General features: G+C 35.1%; 1 protein-coding gene across 1 annotated transcript in view; it reads left to right on the plus strand.

Annotated features, from left to right (window-relative positions):
* The window catches only part of LOC107197275 (ribonuclease inhibitor-like), a 28,689-nt gene extending 9,012 nt beyond the window's left edge, over positions 1-19,677 (plus strand). The window contains exons 2-9 of the mRNA XM_049466669.1: positions 6,014-6,187; positions 6,276-6,455; positions 10,350-10,532; positions 13,200-13,367; positions 13,503-13,670; positions 14,137-14,310; positions 19,131-19,307; positions 19,671-19,677. Coding sequence (XP_049322626.1) covers positions 10,408-10,532; positions 13,200-13,367; positions 13,503-13,670; positions 14,137-14,310; positions 19,131-19,307; positions 19,671-19,677 — 819 coding nt within the window. The 5' untranslated portion in view covers positions 6,014-6,187; positions 6,276-6,455; positions 10,350-10,407. The remainder of the gene's footprint in view (positions 1-6,013; positions 6,188-6,275; positions 6,456-10,349; positions 10,533-13,199; positions 13,368-13,502; positions 13,671-14,136; positions 14,311-19,130; positions 19,308-19,670) is intronic.
* The last annotated feature ends 5,255 nt before the right edge of the window (positions 19,678-24,932 follow it).

Genomic DNA, 24,932 nt, shown 5'->3' on the forward strand with positions numbered 1-24,932 from the left:
GCTGTTTTTTCAAGTTGTAAAATAATCTTTTGCTTTTAGGATCAACAATGATGATCTAACAGAAGAAAGCTGTTCAGCTTTAGCCACAGTTCTCACCTCATCCAGTCTAAGAGATCTGGACCTGAGTAACAATAACCTGCAGGATTCAGGAGTGAAAAAGCTCTGCGAAGCCCTGAAGAATCCTCTTTGTAAACTGGAAACACTGAGGTAATATCTTCTGTGATTATCATTCATAGTCTGATAGCACTTTAACAGTGAAGGAAAATGATGGTGTTTTCTGAGGAAGGAATATTAAACTGTACTGTTAGAATTAATTAAACTGTTTACTTGTGTCTCTCTTTAGTCTTTCATCCTGCAGTGTAACAGGGGAAGGATATGCTGCTCTGGCTTCAGCTCTGACAACAAACCGTGATTCACACCTGAAAAAGCTGGATTTCAGTGGGAATGACCCCGGAGACAAAGGAGTTGAGCTGATTACTTCTGTATTCTGTATAAGTTCAAACAAAACTCTGAGGTAATTACATTTATAATTAATAAATCATTTTTAAAATATTTACTATACTACATTATCTACATTAACTATATTACTTACATTTAGTAAAGTTACTTTCGAATAATGTAGAATTACAAGAATTCTTAAAGAGAGATTTATCTTGTTGTATGTTTCAAGTGGCAAGATCTTCACAAGGGACAATCATATCTTGAGTACTTGAGCAGAAATAAAAAAATCCAATAAAATCAACATTGTGTTCTCTTCTCACTGACATTAACTTAAACTACTGAAACTGCCTTTTAAAATACAGTAATATGTCAAAGCAAAACAAACAGCATTCCAGCCCACTGCAGATATCTATTGTAGATTTGGTTTAGCTGTCTTTTGATGTAATTAAACAATATTGGCACAAATACTCAGCAGCAGAATTTGTAAGCTGTGTTTTATTCATCATTGTATAATTAATGTATCTGTACTGTTGTTCTCTCTACAGACTGCTGAAAAGTGATGCTGCAGTGAAAGCCTGCACTCGTCTTTTACATATTCAGAATAAAAACCCTTTAGTGCAGAGACAGCTTGATCTGAGCCAAATTAAACAAGGACAGATCTCAGTTAATCAGCTGTCTGCTCTACTGGAGGATCCTCACTGCAGACTGCAGAAACTCACGTAAGGAGTGAAATAATTAAAATAGTTATAAATAGAGCCTGGGTTATTGCCTACAGATTATTTTTACCTTGCTTATTGGCCTTGTTTAAACTAAACTGTCCATGCATGCTAACATGACAAATCAGAGACTTATTTAATCATATTGTAGGTCTTACAGACTTCCAGTGCTTCCTATAGTCATACACAAACAATGAATCAAACTTTAATGACTTATTTAATGATTATTTATTATAGTCTCCCCTGAATATAATCCCTCATTTGAGTACAAATTTACAAAACAGGTTGTAAACCAAAGACTTGGTTTGCATTATGTGTGATCAAAATAAACCACGTCAAATACCTGGACATGCTAAGGTTGACAAAAGAGTCAAACGAGAAAGTAAAAACACTGAATGTTCCTGGAGATACAGATAAAAGTGTAGTTTACAAGTTTAGTGTTCAATAAGAACTTGAAGAGCTACACTAACTAGATGTGGTTAAAGAGGAAGCTTTACCCGGCTGCCACCAGATTCTTAAGGAGAGAAATGGTCAGAAACCTGCAGGGGACTGCAAAAGACCTCCAGGAAGATTTAGTGGTGGCAAGTACTGAGGTTTCATTCTACACTATGGTGTGTACTAAATGCTGATGGATTCCATTCCTGTTCACCCCTGCTGACTCAAAAGCTCATGAAACATTAGGTCCTGTATGTTCAAAACCACATTAAATAATAAAATTCTACTTATTATTCAATCAGAATAGTGGGCTTTAACATCAGAGTACAACACTGCTATTTAGTGGTCAGGTTTTAACATAGCACAAAATTAACCACAAAATTGGTACAGTATTGCAAAAAAAGTATTACACACTTCAATATATCATTATTTAGCAGTCATATATTACTGCCTTTTCTCCATGTTTTAGAATTACTAAAACTATAAAAAAAAATATTAAACCTTTAATAGTGTGGACACTAAAAATACAGCAGTGACACAGATGCAATGCAAACCGGCTCCTGATTTAAATTAAGAGTGTCACATCTTAAAATTAACTTTATGATTTTTTAATAAATGTCTGTGTGCTTTCTAAAAAGTAAATTTGGAGACTTATTTCTGACCATGGGGCACGGTGGCGCAATGGATAGCACTTCTGCCATACAGCAAGACAGTCTGGGTTCGATTCCCGGCTGGGGTGACCTGGCTCTTTCTGTGTGGAGTTTGCACATTCTCCACGTGTCTGCGTGGGTTACCTCGAGTGCTGCGGTTTCCTCCCACACTCCAAAGACGGCACGTTCAGATTAATTGGATGTTGGATAAAATTGCAGGAGAAAGGTGGAGTTGAACTTTGTTCATCAAACTAGCTCACAGTCTGGATGCTCTGGCTGCTTAAATTGGATTTGCAACTTATTGTTCAGCATTGTGAAACAATTATCTTTAACAATAAATACGTGCTAGAATATGCTTGACCATAGTTCAGAGAAGAAGATGTTGTGTGAGATTTAAAATATGTTTTAAAGCTAAGTCAATAATAATCAGAGAATATTACAGAAATTACCACCATAATAGAGAGAGAGACAAAATGTACAAGACCAGCTGTAGCATCTGCCCCTGGGTTTATTTCCTTATGCAAATCCAAACTAATCACTTGCAAATACCAGTGTGGACGGTCACATAACAGCGTGGTCAATTAACTGATCTGATTTGGGAAACAAATGCAATTTGCCTGCAGTCTGAACATGCCTTGCCTGATGTGACCATAATACTGAATTGACCCACATACACAACATATAAAGTTTTGCTTATTTTTGTCATAACATTAGGTAACTCATTTCACATGACTTCAAAATCAATGTCTGTGATTCCTCTGCAGAATCTACACAACAGGCAGTATTACAGAGAGAGACTGTGCTGAATTGATTTCTGCTCTGGACAAAAATCCCTCACACCTGAAAGGCCTGGATCTGAACAAGAATAAACTAGACAGATTAGGACTGCAAAAGCTCTGTGATCTACTGAAGAATCCTCACTGTAGCCTGGAGAAACTGAGGTGAGTAAAATAGGTCTAAATATGTATATTTTAAAGCCTCATGTGAAGTAAACTTTGAGAACTAAATATTATTATAGTATGAATATTGAAAAATAGGTTTGATATTGGAAAAAAAAACTTGATATGGATATGGAACATCAAATGCGCACACGCAGCAATCTATACTGAAGCTAGATGCATGAAGTCAATGCGCTCTGACTGATGTTTTTTCCTCTGTGATTAGCATACTTGATAACGTCAGCTTGCACATCGTTAACACAGAAATTAAGATATTATTGTGGACAAAATATATCGCACACTCCTATTAAAAAAAAATAACAAAAATACATTTACAATACATTTTTACATCAGAGCTGTAATTTGAAGCAAAAGCCTCTAAATAGGGACGTCAGGAAGAAAAATTAGATATCCAAAATCAAATTTAAGGAAATACAGACATGGACAAATACATTTAGAAGAAGTACAGTTAAAATAAGACAGGCTCCATGTGCTAAAGTAACTTCATTACTACTATTAGTCAGAAAGGCTGGTGTACATGCTGGCACATACACAAATAATAAAAATACTTTACATGGAGCAGCTCAAATTTATGTGCCTAACAAAGCGAAGTAGACCAAAAGATACTTAAAAGCTAGATATCATGCTAATATCCAAAAAAATCTGGAACAAATGAGAAAATAAGTGATTGAGATCTATCAGTCTGCAAAAGGTTATAAAGCCATTTCTAAAGTGTTGGGACTCCAGTGAACCACAATAAGAGCCATTGACCACAAATGGCAAAAGACATGGAACAGTGGTGAACCCTCCCAGGAGTGGCCGGACGCTCAAAATGACCTCAAGAGCGCAGCGACTACTCATCCAAGAGGTCATAAAAGACCCCAAAACAACATCCAAAGAATTGCAGGCCTCACTTGCCTCAGTGTTCATGACTCCACCATAAGAAAAAGATTGGGCAAAAATGGCCTGCATGGCCAAGATGAGACTAATACTGCCAAGACAAAAACTACTACTGAGCAAAAAGAAAATTAATTCTGGCAGCAGGACAATGATCCAAAACACACCAGCAAGCCCACCTCTGTATGGCTAAAAAAAACAAAAAAATAAAAGTGAAGAGTTTGGAGAGGCCTAGTCAAAGTCCTGACCTGAATCCTATTGAGATGCTGGGCATGACCTTAAAAAGGAGGTTCAAAACTCTACAATGTGGCAGAATTACAAGAATACTGCTTTGAAAGACTCATTAAAATTTGCTGCAAATGCTTGCAGTTGTTACTGCTTGGGGTGGCCCAAAAGCAGCCCAGTTTTTAGGTTTAGGGGGCAAAACTTTATGACAAAGGGCCATTTTTTTCTCCCTTAATAATAATAAGCTTCATTTAAAAACTGCATTTTTGTTTTTACTTGTGTTGTCTTTGATTAATACACTGCCTGACCTAAAAAAAAGTTGCCACCAAAAACCATTGCAGCACGTATTCACTGTGGCATTGTTTCAATAAGTTTCTGCAATGTCACGAGATTCATTTCAATCCAGTGTTTTTCACCAAGATCTTGCATTGTTGATGGTATAGTCTGACAGCTGCACAAAGCCTTCTCCAGCACATCCCAAAGATTCTCAATGGGGTTAAGGTCTGGACTCGGGTTGATGAATCCTGGCATTGTCATCTTGGAATAAGCCCGTGCCATCAGGGACGAAGGCAGTGTACATTAGTTTGATGACCTGAAACATTTAAGATTGACAAACATGCAAAATACACTTTTTACACCACTGTACATATACAGAACATTACTTCTAATGCATACATTTGCAAATAAATATCTAGAGCATAAATAATTAAATTCATTGTTTTATATTTGGGACAGACAGATTTGTGATGAGTAGTTTTATTAAATGGATATGGATACATGTATTTACCACAACCATCTTTTAAATTTCAAATCTGTAGGAAAGAAATTAGCAAAATCAACCATCCCAAATTGATCTGATAAATTTGGTAATAGATAATTATATAATAATGTCAAGTCAGTTATGAGGGCAACATTATATCACAAAATATGCATTAACAATCCTGCAACACACCACTATGCAAAATTATCATGTGACTGAATATTCCCCATCTAAAAAAACTTACAGGAAAAACAGATATAGAGAGAGTTTTTTTCTCCTCATTCACGAATAATATACTCCTTAAATACATTGTCTTACTGCACGTGTTTGCTTTGTTTATTCTAACTTTTTATTTTATTGATGTATTTTCAGTCTCGTTAGTTGCTGCATCTCAGGGGAAGGATATGCTGTTCTGGCTTCAGCTCTAAAATCATCACACCTGATAGAGCTGGATCTCAGAGAGAATGACCCTGGAGACACTGGAGTGAAGCTGCTCACTGATTTACAAAATGATCCAGACAGTAAATTGAAGACAATTAGGTAAGATCATTTTATAGAATCATATGAAATGTCATATCTGTGTTTCTGATAACTTGTTATAAATAAATAAAAGAATGTTTACAGGGGCAATATAAAAATGCAACAAGCATGTAATAATATTCTTTATTTCCAGACTGCTGAACAGCTATGCTGCAGAGAGTGTCTGTGCTTCTCTGACTAAATATCTAGGAAAAAGCCCTTTACTGCTGACAGAGCTGAATCTGAGTGAGAAAATAACAGGAGACTCAACAGTGCAGCAGCTCTCTGATCTACTGAAGGATTTACACTGCAGAATTAAGATACTGAAGTAAGATTAAACATTTTTGTTTTTATGTTAATGTATGCTGTAGTGTGACTGAAGGATCAAGCTGTTATAATGTTACAATGTTATAATTATTTTTTTTCTTATAGGTTAAATAACTGCAATATTACAGAGCGAGGCTGTGCTGCTCTATCAGCAGCTCTGTGTTGTAATCCTTCACACCTGATAGAGCTGGATTTGAGTAGGAATAACATAGGGGACTCTGGAGTGGAAGAGATATCTCATCTGCTAAAAAACTCAAACAGTAAACTTGAGTTGCTGAAGTTAGTGCTTTACTAAAGCTAAACAAATATATTAATTTTTTATATAATTAATGAAATGGTTTAATACCAAAATCTATCTTTTCCTCAGTCTCTCAGACTGCAGTGTATCAGAAGAAGGCTATGCTGCTCTGGCTTCAGCTTTAAAATCAAACACCTCATCACATCTGACAGAGCTGGATCTCAGAGGAAATGACCCTGGAAACACAGAAGTGTTGGAATCTCTTCATTATTTCCAAAAGGATCCAAACTATAAACTGAAGACACTGAGGTGAGAGAAATACATTTATTCTTCCATATAAGAGCTGTGATATCTTTGAGATTGTAGTGAACAAACTACTTTTTCATTTAGAGTTCATCAACTTTGTATCAGTTGGCTTCATTTCACACAACTGCCATGTATTTGCATGTTATACACATTCATTCATGCATGATTGCCTCCCCACATGCACATTGAAAGGCATCAAATACTGTTATAAAAAATAGTCTGTTTGTAATACTGTACACACAGCAGTGCACGCTCGCAAACACACACACACACACACACACACACACACACACCATCTGAATGCCTAAGTGTTCAAACTCTCTTAGTCGAGATCTCTTTCTCATTCACTCACACACACACGTATGCAAGCACATAATCATATGTATACACACAAGATTAAATCTTTGCTCCACACACACACATCTTAACAGCCCTTTGTGCGTCTAAGCAGAGAATACTGACCTGCGCATTCAAGTTGTGAAGGTACACCAGTAGCTTATTTAAGAGAACAGCAATGACATGACAGAGCAGGCTCCTTCCTGCACTCACTACTGAAGACTTACATTACCTCCTAGCTGCTGCGCTCCTCCAGTGAACGTCGCCTCACTTTGTATTAACTGTATGTGTGGAGAAAGTGACCTTATAGGTTAAATAAACACTCAAACACTTTCTAAAAAAAAGTCATATATATCAAACTATATTCAGCCTCACTTTTATTATAAATACAGTGCACTCCAAAAGTATTGGAACAGTGAGGCCAATTCCATTATTCTGCGGTAGACAGTAGATATTTAAGTTTGACTAAATGATAAATATGAGACGAAAAATCAACATTTGCAGGCATTTACTTCTGGATCTGATACAACCGTTTTTCTTGTAAGCAAAAGCTAATTCTCTTAATTAATCATGGGTGTGTTTTGGGTGTAACACGGAATAAACCAGACAGTGTGTCAGTTGTCTTTCCCTTTAAGAGTCAAGTGCACTCTGACTTTGGCGCATTCACATCTTAACAGCCCTTTGTGCGTCTAAGCAGAGAATACTGACCTGCGCATTCAAGCTGTGAAGGTACACCAGTAGCTTATTTAAGAGAGCAGAAATGACATGACAGAGCAGGCTCCTTCCTACCTGCACTCACTACTGAAGACTTACATTACCTCCTAGCTGCTGCGCTCCTCCAGTGAACGTCGCCTCACTTTGCCAAACAAAATCCACACAAAGTAATCTAGACTGTTCTCATACAGAGTTCCCCAATGGTGGAACAAACTTCCTGCACTAGATCAGGAGCATCCCTCATTATCTTTAAGAAACTCCTAAAGACTGACGTCTTCAAAGACCACCTACTCTCCTGACACCTCTAACAAACTAACTACTTCTAACCTCTTTTCCTATCGTACACGCTGCATATCATGATGCTCTTTGCTAACTTACACACAGTCAACAACTGTATTTTTTTAACTCCTTGCACCCCTGCCATTAAAATTTAGTTTAGGAATATATCTACACTGATGGGCTTGGTGATCTGGTGTGAAGTGAGGTGTATTCAGGTAAATTTCTGGCATGTTGCTATCAGTGGCGATTGCTCTAAGACTGCAAGGGAAGGTCAGCTTCCCCTAAAAGGTAAAAAAAAAACGTGATTAAATATATACTATTGTGTGTACATATCACTGATTAAATATGCGCTACACCGCGCTGAACTTAGTTCAGAATCAGCTTCTTATCACTGGTAACGCCGCGGCTTTCCTCTCACTTCCTCCAGCGCTGCTTTAAACAGTGCGGACGTTGAGCGTCCACAGACTTCAATAGCGGAGCAAAGCGCACGGCGAAACGAGACGAGTCATTGGATAAACGCTGGGCTTTGTCCCGCCCATCGGACGCTCAGCGTCTCTAGGGGTCTATGGAGCAGTGGGCTGGCCTCGGCCGGCCCGGACGCTCAGCTTCTGCATGGTGATTGGATGATCTGTCTGAGGCGGAGTCCCTTTTTGATTGACAGCGAAATGAGCGAATCAGCGATCTTTTAGTGAAAAAAACGTGATGGGAGTATTTTCATTCTGTTCTGAGTTGAACCTGAGACTTTCCAAATCCTTATAGCGGCATTTTCTTTATTAAAAATGACTAGCGACAAATCGGGCTTCTATTTCTGGTGCTTTTCTGTAGCTGCTTGTGTTTGGAGACTGACTTCTGTTACTCTTTCTGACTTCTATCACTCTTTCTGACTTCTGTCACTCTTTTTGTGTATTGTGTTATCATTAAAATAATTTAAATTAATAAAGGGATTATTCAAGGAAATTAAAACTGTCCAAAAAGGAACTAAATTTACCTGCATTTGTTCCTTTACCAACTTTAAAGATTTTGCGTAATGTTTTTTTTTTACTGATCATTTTATGTTTATTCATGTCATAGCGTCTTTTTTATGTAATTGTTCAATGTAAAGAATGGGTACCTTTTTGTTGTGTAGTGAAAACTTGAAAAGAATGCCTTTTGTTTACAAAAAAAACAAAAAACTAACTTTTTGTATAAATAAAACTACATATGTTAAAATGTAGGCCGAAATTGAGCTTCCCCTCCTTGAAAGACCAGCATCCGCCACTGGTTGCTATGTTGGCAGTGGAAAACACAAGTGCTCTACTGACTGAAAAGAACCTAGTTAACAGTAAGCTGTCATCAATCCACACCTATCTTAGCTACGTGCACCGTGCGTGTGGCATGTGCTCACAATAAAAATGGGCAGGTTCAGACAGAGGGTGCTATCGGCTGAACTGTGTAACAGATCCAGATGTAAATACCAAGAAATAATGTTGATATTTTGTCTTATATTGATCTTTTAATGTCAAAAATATGTTTCAGCAGAAAAATGGCCTCACTGTTCTTATCGACTTATTAAGGTCCATTAATGTGTATGAGTCTGTATGTCAAATTTGTTTCAAATCAATATTTATTACATTTACTTTTATTTAGGTATAGGATATAGGCCTGCCTGTCACAATAAATACATAATCAACTTATTGTACAATATGTGGAACTGTCTGCAGTAATGTTTTCTGACCTTGATATCACTCATTATGTTCTTCTTAGCGAGTAAAACACTTTAACATGGATGGCCATAGTGTCAGCTTTTTATTTAACTAAACCACAAAACAAAATTTCAGGATATGATGTGACTGAGTAGTAACAAGGATTAGAAAGAGACAAGTCTGATTAAATAAATGCACAAGAGATATTACTTTAACTAACATGACAGAAATTAGCAAGGTCGATTTGGAAACACTGTCATTGTAAAAAAAAAAAAGAATCAAGCAGACATGAAATATATTCATTGGGGATGAACTCCTTAATAAAATTATGCCATGATTTAAAAGATGGAACAGAATCCCTGTTCCAAAAGTGTAGGATGTTGTTCCTGGCAACAAAAATTGCACACAATTCATAATAAAACCAGACCAATACTTTTGCAACCTATTACATGACCAGAAGCAATGGATATAAGTGCCAGGCTCAGTAGCACATTTATAGCAAAGTGGAGACACTGTAATATCCCGATTGTTTTTTAGAACAAGAGTTCATTAGAATGCATTAATTAGAAAGGATGTACACTAACATCTCTCAACTTCAAATTCTGCATCAGAATGTGCCTTAATGAGCAGCTACTTCCTCCTGTTCTCTATCAGTGAATGATAGAATATCAAAAAGTTTTAAACATTGCATTTCTTTCTCAGGAATAGTTCCATATTGATGTATTCAGTCATTTATGGTTAATGCAGGCTTGAAACCTGGAAACCGCTGCGTGCAACTTTGTTTACAGTCTTACTGTTTATTTTTCTTGTGCTTTTAACCACATGTATTAAACTTTGTGTTAGTAATATCACACTTAAACTCTTAAAACATTTCCTCTCTTTGCAGACTGTTGAAGACTCCTGCTGCAGAAAAAGCCTGTGCTTCTCTTTCTTCAGCTCTAGGAATGAATCTCTTACTGCAGACAGAGCTGAACCTGAGCAGGAATCCAGCAGGACTTTCAGGAGATTCCAGAGTGAAACTACTGTGTGATTTACTGCAGGATACACACTGCAAACTGAGAAAACTCCAGTCAGTATTCTCTTAGTAATAGAAACAGTCCTCGAAGGGGTTGCACAAAAATATCCTATGAAACGTTTAGGAATTACAACCATTTTTCCACAAACCCTCTAAATTTCAGAGTCTTAAAAGTAATTGGATGAATTATCTCAAAAGCTATTTTATAGGCTACATGACCTATTTCCTTATTAATTCTTCATCAGTTAAGCCAGTCAAATGGTCTGCAGTTGATTCCAGGTGTGGCATTTGCATTTGGAAGCTGTTGCTTTGAACCCATGACATGTGATTAAAGGGGCTCTTAATGTAATAAAACAGATCATCATTAGGCTGAAAAAGAAGAAATCCATCACAGAGATAGCAGAAACCATTCAGCAGTAGCTCTATATTTCATTGGTAAAATCTGGAGAGCTCTGACATTTAAAATGAGTCATTTTGCACAAGAAGCTTATTAAAAACAATTGCTACTCTTTATTATGTTTTACTACACCAAAAGTCATTTTTTTAAAAAGCCCTGGACATCCACAGAAGACCACAATGGGGGAGGATCAAAGAATCCCTTTTATGGTAAAGAAAAAGCCCTTTACAACATCCACCCATGTGAAGAACACTCTTCAGGAAGGTTTTTCAGTATCTCAGTCTACTATTAAGAGAAGACTTTATGAGAGTGAATACAGGGGGTTCACCACAAGGTGAAAATCATTAACAGAATGACTAGATTAGACTTTACCAAAAACCTCTAAAGAAGCCAGCTCAGTTCTGGAACAGTGTTCTTTGGACAGTTGAAATATCAGCCCATACTGGAATGATAGGAAGGAGAAAGTATAGAGAAGATTTGGAACGGCTCGACAAAGAGCACACCACATCCTCTGTAAAACATAATGGTGGTATAGGCGTGCATGGCTTCCAATTTCACTTGGTCACCATTGTATTTTAATGATGTGACTGAAGACAGAAGCAAAAGAATTTTGATTTGATTTTGATTTACTTTCAGCTCAGATTCAACCAAAGGTTGGTTGGACAGGGCTGAACAGTACAGATGGACAATGATGCAAAACATACTCTGAAAGCAAACCAGGAGGTTTTTAAGGCTCAGACGTGGAATATTCTGCAGTGACCGAGTCGATCCCTAGATCTGATCCTGATCAAACTGCATTTCAGACAGAAAGACCCACAAACCAGTAACAACTTATGATAGCTGCATTAAAGCGTCATAAAGGAGAAAACCAAACGTTAAGTGATGTCCATGGGTTTCACATTCAGGCATTTATCACCTGCAAAGGATGCCCAACAACGTATTAAAAATAAACATTTTATTTTATGGTAAAGTTTATTTGTCCAATTACTTCAGAGCCCCTGAAATGAGAAGGCTTCATAGAAAAATGATTAATTAAATCTGAAAGTCTACACTTTAACTGCATCTCATTCATTTAATTTCAAATCCAGTGTGGTGGCATTCAGAGACCAAATTATGAAGATTGTGTCACTGTCCAAATATTTAGCCTAACTGTAATTATACAAGCCATTATATACATTTTAATTACAAATACAATCATTTTACATTTTAGTGGAATTTTTGTGTTGCTGCACTATGCCTTTAATCATACTGTATTCTACACACCTCACATTGTGGTCGTCCAAAGCAAAAGAACTTTCAATATAGAGTTTAGGCAGAAGCCAGAATATCATTAAACTGTGGTAATTTTAATCATTTTAATAATTATTATCAACTGATTAGTATAATTATTAATCAATATAGAATTAAAACCCTTAGCTAAGAAAATAACTGATTCATACAAAGATATATTTCTACATTTTACCCACATTTTACAAGTTATTTATTGAGCTCTGCCTGAAGTGATTTTATGTTGACCATTATTCTTAATGCAGCTGGTTATCTGATTAGCACTGTTAACTTTAAAATGTTAACGCTCACAATTAATCCAGAAATTGAAAGATGTTATTTATTAGGCAAATTAACCACTGTACCATATTTAGTGCTAGTTTCCAATAATTAACTCTTCTTCATAGACTGCTGAGGTATTAGCAGTTTTATTTAGCAATGTAAACATGGTGTCACAATCAGAGGACAGAACTGATTATTCATGCTGAAATATAAATTTAATATGTATTTTAATTCTCACTATCCCTCTCACTCTTTCTCTCTCTTCTTTTCTCTTACACACACACACAGCACATTAAAATATTCTAGGATAAAAACATTCAGACTACCCTGCAATATTATAATGAAGTAAAACAAGGTTCTAGTCTATTTTTTAGGCAAACCACACTAACATAATTATTTCTTTCTCTCTTAAGAAATTATCATTTATATAAATATAATTCTGTTTTGCCAATCTTACATGCATTATTTTATTTACATTTGAATTCTACAAGCTACTTAAGTCTAAAGAAGAAACAAAAGTATGTTGAAATAAAAGAATGTTGTGATTTTTTAAACAATTGACACCAGTAAAATAAACCGTATTACTTTAATTTAAAAAGCCAAAGAAACAAAGCATATTAGGTCAGAGAATCATATGCTCAGACTCTAACTTTATTGATTTTCGTGTTTTATATTAAAGTATTTTTCATCCTACCAACTCTGAATTAGAACATTAAAAGATTTTCATGTACTTTAGGCTGTTTTTTCCAAGTTGCAAAATAATCTTTTGCTTTTAGGATCAACAATGATGATCTAACAGAAGAAAGCTGTTCAGCTTTAGCCACAGTTCTCATCTCATCCAGTCTGAGAGAACTGGACCTGAGTAACAACAACCTGCAGAACTCTGGAGTGAAAAAGCTCTGTGAAGCCCTGAAGGATCCTCTTTGTAAACTGGAAACGCTGAGGTAATATCTTCTGTGATTATCATTCATTTTCTGATAGCACTTTAACAGTGAAGGAAATGATGGTGTTTTCTGAGGAAGGAATATTAAACTGTACTGCTAGAATTAATTACACTGTTTACTTGTGTCTCTCTTTAGTCTTTCATCCTGCAGTGTAACAGAGGAAGGATATTCTGCTCTGACTTCAGCTCTGAAAACAAACCATGAATCACACCTGAAAAAGCTGGATTTCAGTCTGAATGACCCCGGAGACAAAGGAATTGAGCAGATTACTTCTGTATTTATGAGTTCAAACAAAACTCTAAGGTAATTACATTTCTAATTAATACATATTTTTTTTTTTTACTTTACATTAACTATATTACTTACATTCAGTAAAATTCGATTAATGTATAATTACAAGAATTCTTAAAGAGAGATTAGATCTGTTGTATGTTTCAAGTGGCAAGATCTTCACAAGGGACAATCATATCTTGTGTACTTGAGTAGAGATAAAAAAAATACAATAAAATCAACATTGTGTTCTCTTCTTACTGACATTAACTTAAATACATCATATGGTGACTACTGAAAGTGCCTTTTAAAATACAAAAGAAATAGGTAATATGTCAAAGCAAAACAAACAGGCATTCCAGCCCACTGCAGATATCTATTGTAGATTTGGTTTAGCTGTCTTTTGATGTAATTGAACAGTAATGGCACAAATATTTGTAAGCTGTGTTTTATTCATCATTGTATAATTAATGTATCTGTACTGTTGGTTTCTCTACAGGCTGCTGAAAAGTGATGCTGCAGTGAAAGCCTGCACTCGTCTTGAAGATATTCTGAATAAAAACCCTTTACTGCAGAGGGAGCTTGATCTGAGCAAAATTAAACCAGAACAGATCTCAGTTAATCAGCTGTCTGCTCTACTGGAGGATCCTCTCTGCAGACTGCAGAAACTCACGTAAGAAGTATAATAATTAAAATAGTTTTAAAATAGGGCCTGGGTTATTGCCTATAGATTGTTTTCACCTTGTTTATTGACTATGCTCCAAACTGAGCTGTTTATACTGGTGCTTCTACTGGAGTTTCTACTTTGTCTACAACAAATCAGTATTTCGAGAATTTAGTGTTTAAGTGATTTTATTTGATTATTTGATTATTATGTCCCCTGCTTTGTACCTGCACCTGATTTACTGTTGAACTGTATAGACTGTCTGTGTTTTAGGTTGACTGTGCATGACACCACTTTGTAAAATGTGCAAACATCACACAGGAAAAGCAGTAGGTGGTGCTGTACACCTAATTTAAACAGTGTTGCTCTCCTCCCAGTGCAGTGCGTACCATGACAAATCAGAAGACACAGTTGTTTATATCATATTGTAGGTCTTTCAAACTTTTAGTGATCCATTAGACTTGGCTCAAAGTTATACACCCCTATTGAAAAGTAGGTTTACTAGCAAAACTTAGACTCACACATTTGCAAAACAGGTGGCAAACCAAGGACTCTATTTACTGCATCAGGTTTGATAGAGATAAAGCCAATGTGGTGTTTTAATGGCATAAAACACTGTTGCATTCAATATTGCTGTACAGATAACTCAAAATAAAGACATTATTTTAATTGCTATAGCTACAGCTAGCTTACCACCCCACTCAAGAATCTCAGCTCAGTGAGCCTGCACAGTAATACAGTATCTGTGAACAATTGTAACATAGTGCATAACTGTGTAAATAAACAAAATAAGAACAAAAAAGTAATGTTTGTAACTGGCAACAACTAAACAAAAGCAAAATCGCCTTTCTAGAAGCAACAACAGTATATCTTAAAATATATCTGTTTATATAAAAACACTATTATTTATGCTGATAATTAGTTTAGGAGGTTACTTTATATAAACAGAGATTTTGATTGCTCCAACTTTACAAAACACACAGAAATCTGAATCATGCTAAACAGCAGCAATTAACTGTTGCATAAAAGAGGAAATATGGTAAATGTTGCTGTTTTTCCCAGATACGTGAAAACTGTAGGAATAATAATAATTACATTACATTACATTACATTACATTACAGGGCATTTAGCTGACGCTCTTATCCAGAGCGACTTACAATTATTTTTATTCCTATTACAGAGTTGGGCCAATGTAGTGTTAGGAGTCTTGCCCAAGGACTCTTATTGGTGTAGCACAGCATAGTCACCCAGACCTGGAATTGAACCCCAGTCTCCCACATGGTAGCTCACTGGCAGGTGGTGGTGTTATCCACTGCACCACACCAAACACAGAATAATCAGAAGTTATCTCTTCTTTGTCTGTCTCTCTTCAGCCTGTATGAAGGTGGCAGTATTACAGAGAAAGACTGTGCTGCTGTGATTTCTGCTCTGATTATAAATCCCTCTCACCTGGGAGAGCTGGATCTGAATGAGAATAAACTAGATCAGTCAGCACTGAAAAAGCTCTGTGAGCTGCTGAAGAATCCTCACTGTAAACTGGAGAAAGTGAGGTGAGTTATACTGATGAATATATAGATTTTTATAACAAAGTAGTACATTGTATTCTCAGAAATGTAATAAAGATTCAATAATTAATAAATGTTGTTATTGTACATATTGTACATTGTATGACCTGTATTAAAAAATGGATAAGTTTTATGTAATGAAGCTGAGGTGTAATGGAATGTGAGTACAGAATGAGTGCATAGGTTGTCTCCTTATCTCTCTTGCCATAGCATATAAAGAGAATGACCCACAAATGTTCAAATGTATACTTATTAAACATTATTGAACTTATTTGCTACTTATATAATGCAGATTTTGTCTCCTATTAAATTGCATAGTTTAATTATCATGTTTATACATTTGTTCCAAAGTAAAGAACCTGTAATTTTGTTTGCAGGCTTAAAAATTGCAGTATAGAAGAGAAAGGCTGTGCTGATCTGGCCTCGGCTCTTTGTTTGAATCCAACTCACATCAGTGTTCTGGATCTGAGTAAAAATAAACTAGGAGATTCAGGAATGAAGCAGCTCTGTGAACTGGTGAAGAATCAGGAGTGTAAACTACAGGGACTACTGTAAGTAGATCCGTTTTATTCTGACCTTAGAACTTTTTAAAATGTGATGTAGGTTATTTTTTGACTATAGAATATTGTGATCACAAGTGCAAAGTTTTAATTTCTCTGTACATGTAATTCTTTAGATATCCATAAAAATAATATTGTGATATATAAAAATATACAATCTGTGCTACTTAATCATGAACAGCACAGTTTCTTATATTGAAATACTGTGTTAATGCATATGTTTTAGCTCTTCTATTAATAACCTTCAGATGAATTGTTGCTGCTTGTTTCCTTTTTCCAGACCTGCATACATTACCACATTACACTATTGTTCACTGTCTTCACTGCATACAATTAAAAATTAACCTTATTGCTTTCTTTAAAAAAACAAACAAAGCATTTTGGGTAAGATAATCATACTGTATACTATAATCAACTTTGGCGATTTTAGAGTAGTATTTTTTAAAGTATTTTTCAGATCATGAAATCCTACCAACCAGTCCTACCAATTAGAATATTTGAGGGCCCTATCTTACACCCTGTGCAAGGTGTGTAGCGATGCTCATTTTGTACACCCAGGGATCAGTCTATATTCACGCCTTTTGCTTAAGTTTAGGAATATATCTTTACTGATGATGGCATGGTGATCTGAAAGTGAGGTGTGTTCAGGTAAATTTCTAGAAGTTGTATTCACAGTTTCATGGTTCTATTCTGATCTTTTGATTTGTTGTTTGTTGATTCAGGATCAACAATGATGATCTAACAGAAGAAAGCTGTTCAGCTTTAGCCACAGTTCTCACCTCATCCAGTCTGAGAGAACTGGACCTGAGTAACAACAACCTGCAGGATTCAGGAGTGAAAAAGCTCTGTGAAGCCCTCAAGGATCCTCTTTGTAAACTAGAAACATTGAGGTAATATCTTCTGTAATTATCATTCATAGTCTGATAGCACGTTAACAGTGAAGGAAAATGATGGTGTTTTCTGAGGAAGAAATATTAAACTGTACTGCTAGAATTAATTACACTGTTTACTTGTGTCTCTCTTTAGTCTTTCATCCTGCAGTGTAACAGAGGAAGGATATGCTGCTCTGGCTTCAGCTCTGACAACAAAACACAAATCACACCTGAAAAAGTTGGATTTCAGTGGGAATGACCCCGGAGACAAAGGAGTTGAGCTGATTACTTCTGCATTAATGAATTCAAAGAAAACTCTGAGGTAATTACATTTCTAATTGACAATCAATTCCTAAAACATTTACCTAAATTTAGTAACATTACTTTGAATTAATTTAGCATTACATGAGATATTTGTTAAAGGTCCAAGATCTCACCTGACCTAACCCTATGTAACCCTATAGTTACATCTAGAGATTAAGTACAGATAAACAAATTACAGTTAAATCAACATTGTGTGCTCTCCTCACATGAACTTAAAAACATTATATGGCATTACTAAAGCCATAATTTTGAAATACAGATGAAATAAGTCATATGTCAAAGCAAAGCATACAAAGCTATTATACCCATTCCAGCCCATTGCAGACATTTATTATGGGTTTGGTTTAGTTGCCATGTTGGCACAAACACTCTAAAGCAGCAGAATCTGTTTTTGTGTGTTAGGTTATTGCCAGTCATAGGATAATTAAAGTAAGCTGTGTTTTATCCAACATTTTATAATTAATGTGTCTGTACTGTTGGTCTTTCTACAGGCTGCTGAAAAGTGATGCTGCAGTGGAAGCCTGCACTCGTCTTTTACATGTTCTAAAACAAAACCCTTTACTGCAGAGGGAGCTTAATCTGAGCAAAATGAATCCAGAACAGATCTCAGTTAATCAGCTGTCTGCTCTACTAGAGGATCCTCACTGTAGACTGCAGAAACTCACGTAAGTAGTGAAGCTGAATTGTGTAGACTGTATTTCTGATTGGCTGTACATGACACCACTTTGTAAAATGTGCAAGCATCATACATGAAAAGCAGTAGGTGGCGCTGTACACCTAATTTAAACAGTGTTGCTGTCCTCCCAGTGCAGAAATAACCTGACAAATCAGAAGACAATTATTTCATATGGGTGGGTCGTACAGACTTTCAGTGATCCAATTACAGTTGCATTTAAAATTATTCACCTCAATTAGGTTTACTAACAAAACCTAGACTCTTATTAATTCTTGCAGTCTCAGAATTATTCCGCCCCCTGAATAGACTTCCTCATGAGAGTACACATTTGCAAAGCAAGTGGCAAACCAAAGACTTTTTGGTTGCATTAGGTATAAAACACATGGTGTATAAGAGGTGTTTAACGGCATAACAACATCTTTGCATTCAATATTTGTACTGTGTTATTTTTTTAAGTTTATTGTATATTATTATTACTATTTTTGCAATTTGCAATGAAGAAATCTTTCTTTATATGTTGGTTGTTATGGGATGATAATGGTGGGCTTTTTGTAAATGTTCACATGTAAACACTATTATTTGTACACTATGTGCAAAATATCTAGGTAGTATAATATTATCAGAAATATTATGTTGACAAAGTGTGGGTGGACCTAAACAATTTGTCTATGCTGTGGTTCACATAGGCTGTGCTGTGTTGTGGTTCCATATCATGTTAAACTGCAGTATTTAACTGTTGCATAAAAGAGGAAATATGACAACCGTTGCTGTTTTTCCCCAATAAGATTAATTCACTTTAGTTATCTCTTCTGTGTCTCTGTCTCTCCTCAGGCTGTATGAAGGTGGCAGTATTACAGAGAAAGAATGTGCTGATGTGATTTCTGCTCTGATTATAAACCCCTCACACCTGATAGAGTTGGATCTGAATGATAATAAACTATATTATTCAGCACTGCTAAAGCTCTGTGATCTGCTGAAGAACCCTCGCTGTAAACTGGAAAAACTGGGGTCAGATATACTGATGCATATATTGATTTTTGTAAATATATATATATATATATATATATATATATATATATATATGCATTTGCATTTTCATAAATGTAATAAAGATTCAGTAATTTAAAAATGTTGTTATTAGACATAATTTATGTATGTACTATGCATACACATATATATTATTAGCCTTCCTTATGGCGCTAAATATTTAGATTTAATGTATGGCCTGTATTTAAAAAAAATTGATAAGTTTTATGTAGTGAAGCTGAGGTGTAATGGAATGTGCATTTCTCTTGAGTTGTAATGGTAAAGGTCTTATAGAGAATGAGTGCATAGGTTGTCTCTTTATCTCTCTTGCCATAACATATAAAGAGAATGACCCACAAATATTCAAATGTATCCTTACTGAATGTTGTTGAACTTATTTGCTACTTTTAGAATGCAGACTTTGTCTCCTATTAAAGTGCATAGTTTAATAGCCATTTTTATATATTTTGTCTGCAGGCTTAAGGATTGCAGTATGGAAGAGAAGGACTGTGCTGATCTGGCCTCGGCTCTTTGTTTGAATCCAACTCACATCAAAGTTCTGGATCTGAGTAAAAATAAACTAGGAGATTCAGGAATGAAGCAGCTCTGTGAACTGCTGAAAAATCATGAGTGTAAACTACAGGAACTACTGTAAGTAGATCAGTTTTTTTCTGATCACACGTGCAAAGTTTAAATTTATGTGTAGTTCAATTTTTTTATATGCATACGGAATTCATTACATAGTAATAAAAATAATTTTGTGATCTATAAAATATAAAATATGTGCTAATTATGCTGTCCATACACTACACTACTGTGTTCAACTCATCCTATAAGCTTTATTACCCACTTTTTCATAGCAAAGAATCACAGTTTCACTGATATATGTTTGCTTTTGTTTTAGATAGAAATAATGCAATAAGAACATTATTCTTGCAAAATGTGAATTTATTAAACTTGATTGTATTAAAAATAACACTGCACAATAAGACAAATAGTGCAAGATAAAAACACAACACTTTACATATAATGACTCTAAAGTGGTACCTGTGTTTAAAATACTGTACATATTAAAGTAAGAACCATATGTCATATTAACTGCAAAGTGTAAAATATTCTTGCCTTGCGGCTTCCTGTAGTTCTCCTATTGGTTGTTGACATTGTTCCTGTCAGTATTTGCGTGAGCAAAGTCTCAAGACTTGCGATGATATTAAACACGGTTGATTTTATCAGATCGCCAGGATGTGAACCCGACTGACGAAAACTTTCAGTCCTAACCACCTTATACTTAACGATCGAGATGACGCGACTGCAGCTCGACTCTGGAAATTTGTCTGCAACAGTGAAATTGCTTGAAATTCGTTAGGTTTAAGGTTCATTAATCATGAACTGCTCGCTTTCTCACATTGAAGTGTGTGGAAAAAACATTACTGTGTCTCTGCACATGTTCTAGCTTTAGCTCCTCTTTCATTAACAAACTTGATTCAAATTGTTGCTGCTTGTCTCCTCCCTCACGCCTGCTTACATCACCACATTGCACATTTTCCTCTATGTATATCTAGAAAATACTGAATACATTTAAAAATACTGCTCACAAAACCCTCTTCTTTAGCTCGGCTTACCACCATTCCTCCTGACAAACTTCTTTGTCTTAGTAATCAAGTATTCTCTAGGTCAGCTCATTCATCTCCTTTGTTTAAATCTTTCCATGCATTACAATCTAACCTTTAACGATCTATCTATCTCTCATATACAACCATTCACAAAAAATAAAATGTACATGTCTTTATGTTATGGAAATGTGCAATGTAAAATCATGTATAATTATGTTTGTTATTACAAATAAGTAAAGAATTTCTTTGTCTGCAGGCTTCAGAATTGCAGTATAGGAGAGGAAGACTGTGCTGCTCTGACTTTAGCTCTAACCTCAAACCACTCACACCTGAAGGAATTGGATCTGCAGAAGAATAATCTGGGAAAGTCAGTAAAACAGCTCTCAGAACTAATGAAGCAATCAGAATGTAATTTACGGTAAGAAAACTCATAATGATCAAAGAATAAAGTTATAACATGACTGCATAACTGTGCAGACAAATAATATTAATTATTTAAAATATCTCATTTTTGAGTTATTAGTGTATATAAACTTATTAAAGTGTATCTTTGAGTGTGTTTACACTTAAACATATCCAACAATGCAATGCTAAACAGAGCTAGTCACATCAGTAGCAATATTAAAAGAAATTCTGAACAATGATGCAGCAGTTAATGTAACAGGTGGCTGGAAACAGTTTTTTTTTGTAGTTTTTTTTTACAGTATTAGCAACATATACCAACTGTAACACTTTTCATCATATAAAATGCAACAAAGAAAGAAAATAAATGAATAAAATAAATAACACTTCATGATTTATCACTTCCTGTTGGTACAAAACAGATAAGTGTGTTAGTATTTTGTGAACTAGCCTGCTAAACCCACAGTATTAAAATTAGTATATAGCCTACGTATAAGTAACCCCTTTGTTTCAGGGTTTCTTGGTCTGTATTTATATATTTCATATCAGGAACCCTGTTTGTCTCGTGAACCTTAGTTTGCTTGCCTGGTTTCTTTCGGTTTGTGTTCTTCTGTTTCTACCGCTGCATGTTTGTATATTTTGTGTTTGTGCTTTTTTGTGTTTTGGTTATTTGCTTCCATATTTATGAATATTAAAGATATATTAAAATTGGTTTTAAATGAGGAAACAGCACAATAGTGCTACATATCACACAAACCTTAAACTTTATCAGCAAATGTGTTTCCCACAGTAGTATTAGCTCTATCACAGTCATTTCTTAGCACATCTAATGAATCTGACCTTTACAATTACACAATCTCATTTCTAATATTTTAATACTGACATTGTAGCACATATGGAACAGATAGGAAATTGTACTTCAGCATCATATTTAGCACTTGTTGAGTCAAATGTCTGTGATGGTTAAAATCGAGTTGGATCAATGTGGACACGTGTGTTGTTACCTTTAACTTACAGTATTCAAATTCCATTGGTTTTCAGTTTCTCCACCTGACATTAATACTGCATCACTGTTTTATAAATGTTTTATTAGAAATATGGAACATCTTTGTTTTAACTAATTGTGCTTTGATGTTTCACTTACAGATTGGATAAATCTATAATGAAGAGGTTTACTGGATGGCTTACTGGGAATTAGGACAAAGGAGACAGAAAAGATCACAAAAAAATCAGGAAGAAACAGAAGAGGAAAAGAAACATCTGGATAACCAGAACAATGACCTGAGTATAGAGGAATAGGATGAACTGAGTCCAGCTGACTAGAACACAACAGAGGGTCCAGAGGGTGACTGAATTGCATCAGAGTGACCAGTAAAATATCTTAAGTGCAAATCAGAAAGTCTGGAGCATTAAAAAAAATACAGTACCTCAGGTTTGCCATCTCAAGTACTTAATTACAATAAAAGGTAGAAAACATGAAAGCAGAAAATGAGTAATGAAGGACGTTACAGAGATTGGTAACTGTCCTCTCAGCCCTGAAATGGATCCCTCATTCTCCATTTCATAATGCTCCCTGTGTCTTCTGATTGTACATATTGCTTGTGTATTGGCATTCATATTTATGACATTTATATAGCAGTTTTATTGCAATCATCAAATGTTATTTTTAAACATAACATAAGAAACAGTGTGAAACTGTTAACACCCCTCCCCAACTGAAATACAGACACTGTTCTGTTCTTCTAGATGTTGTTGGCAAGTTGGTTTCTTCACAATGAGATTAGCCAAAAGCATATCTCCAAGTTTAACAAGAACTTTTTATATTTCTGTCTGAATTTTGAATTGGCTCTTTCTCTGATCGTCAGTACTCAGTATGGCAGAACATGTAACTAACACTGCAACAACATATTTCCTCACTAAGACCTCAAAAGATGAGTTAACTGGTAAAAAATAAATAAATAAATCACTGGATGTTTCCTTTGCTGTGAATCCTAAACATAACCAATAACAAAGTATGTACAGTTGTAGGAAAAACAGACAGATTTAAATAGAGCTTAATATGAAACAAATTAAATAGATTAGTATTCTGGGGAAGGTGAATGTAAGAAGTGTTTAACCTGTGAAACATGATTGGGTTTTCTGAAGAAAAAGAACTATGAATACTGTAGTCATGGGATTCAACAGAGGCAGAAGAAAGACTGGAAACCGTGACACTCAAAAAACATTACATTTAAAACGTATTATTTTATATATATTTTTTTCTTTTAAAATATTTTGCATTTATTTCACTGATATGATTTTTGTCTAAATAAACAGTGCAATTTGTCATGGCGTGTGTACTTTATAAATGAAACTAAAGGTCTAGTTATTAATTATATGTTAAAATTGCTATAAAAATTAATACAATCTTTTACATGGATCTTTTTATTAACCTATTTAATATGAATGTTGTGTTGTTTGAGTAACACAAATGAGTTTCACCCACATAATTGTAAGATTCGTTAATTTAGTGTTTATTACTAATAATAATTTTTTATTGCTTACAACAGTAATACACACATTTTGAAAAGCTGTATTTATTACGGAGCCTGGGAGGATCCGTGGAAATTTTTTTTTTAAAAATTGAGCGAACGATATAGCAGTTCATGCTCACGACTTCTTTAATCCGTGCTCACGACTTCTTTAATTCGAGCAAACAATTACTTTATTTTAAGCTAATTATTTATATGCGCACTAAGACAAGAAGCTCGGAGAGAATTGGCTCCCCCACCGCAAGACGCTTCCTGTGTGGGGAGAGTGAGCGCAGTACATCACGGAGCTTATTGCAACCAAAGGAACACAAATACAGTTAATTCCAGTCATGTATAAAGAAAACAAAGATCTTACTGATGCAGGATGACGGTCTGTGTGTTAAATAAACCATATCAAGTCAAAGTTACGTTGCAATGTGGAATTGTGTTTATTAATTTCTCAATAACTGTCAGCCTCCAAGGAAATGCACCCCTTCTTAAATCTGGTTACATCATTATTACTTTCGTCATATTTAGATATCATCTATATATGACTCTTTGTAGCAAAAACAAATAAAATATAGCTGTAACAAATTTAGAATTCTTTGTTTTGTTATATGAGGTTAGTGTTCTTACGCAGGACACTATGCATGTGATTTGACAATATGCAAATCTTCAGTCTATTTTATCAGATAAAGAAACAGCGTATGTTATACATGCAATTTTGTGTTTCCATCATTATATGTCTGTGCAAGTTGGAACATATTGGAAGCTTAAAGACCTTGGTCCTGCCGGTATCACTAAAATATGCACATGAAACCGTGTCTGTGATTACACTGTTTATGAATGTTTCTGAGCTCATGAATCTGTATTACAGTTTTGATTTGTAATGATGTATCTGAAAATATGATTTGGTTTAATTTACATATTTGCATACAAGCGTCATTTAGACATACAAATTAGTTGTTTGAAAAGGATAACTGTCTTTAGTGTAATGTAAATTATATTTGGTCACATCTAAAACACATTTTAGTAATATTAATATATATTATTATTATATTTTGAAATAAATCATCAAATTG

The sequence above is a fragment of the Astyanax mexicanus genome, chromosome 17, assembly GCF_023375975.1.
Source record: "Astyanax mexicanus isolate ESR-SI-001 chromosome 17, AstMex3_surface, whole genome shotgun sequence".
In the NCBI taxonomy this organism is placed as follows: domain Eukaryota; kingdom Metazoa; phylum Chordata; class Actinopteri; order Characiformes; family Acestrorhamphidae; genus Astyanax; species Astyanax mexicanus.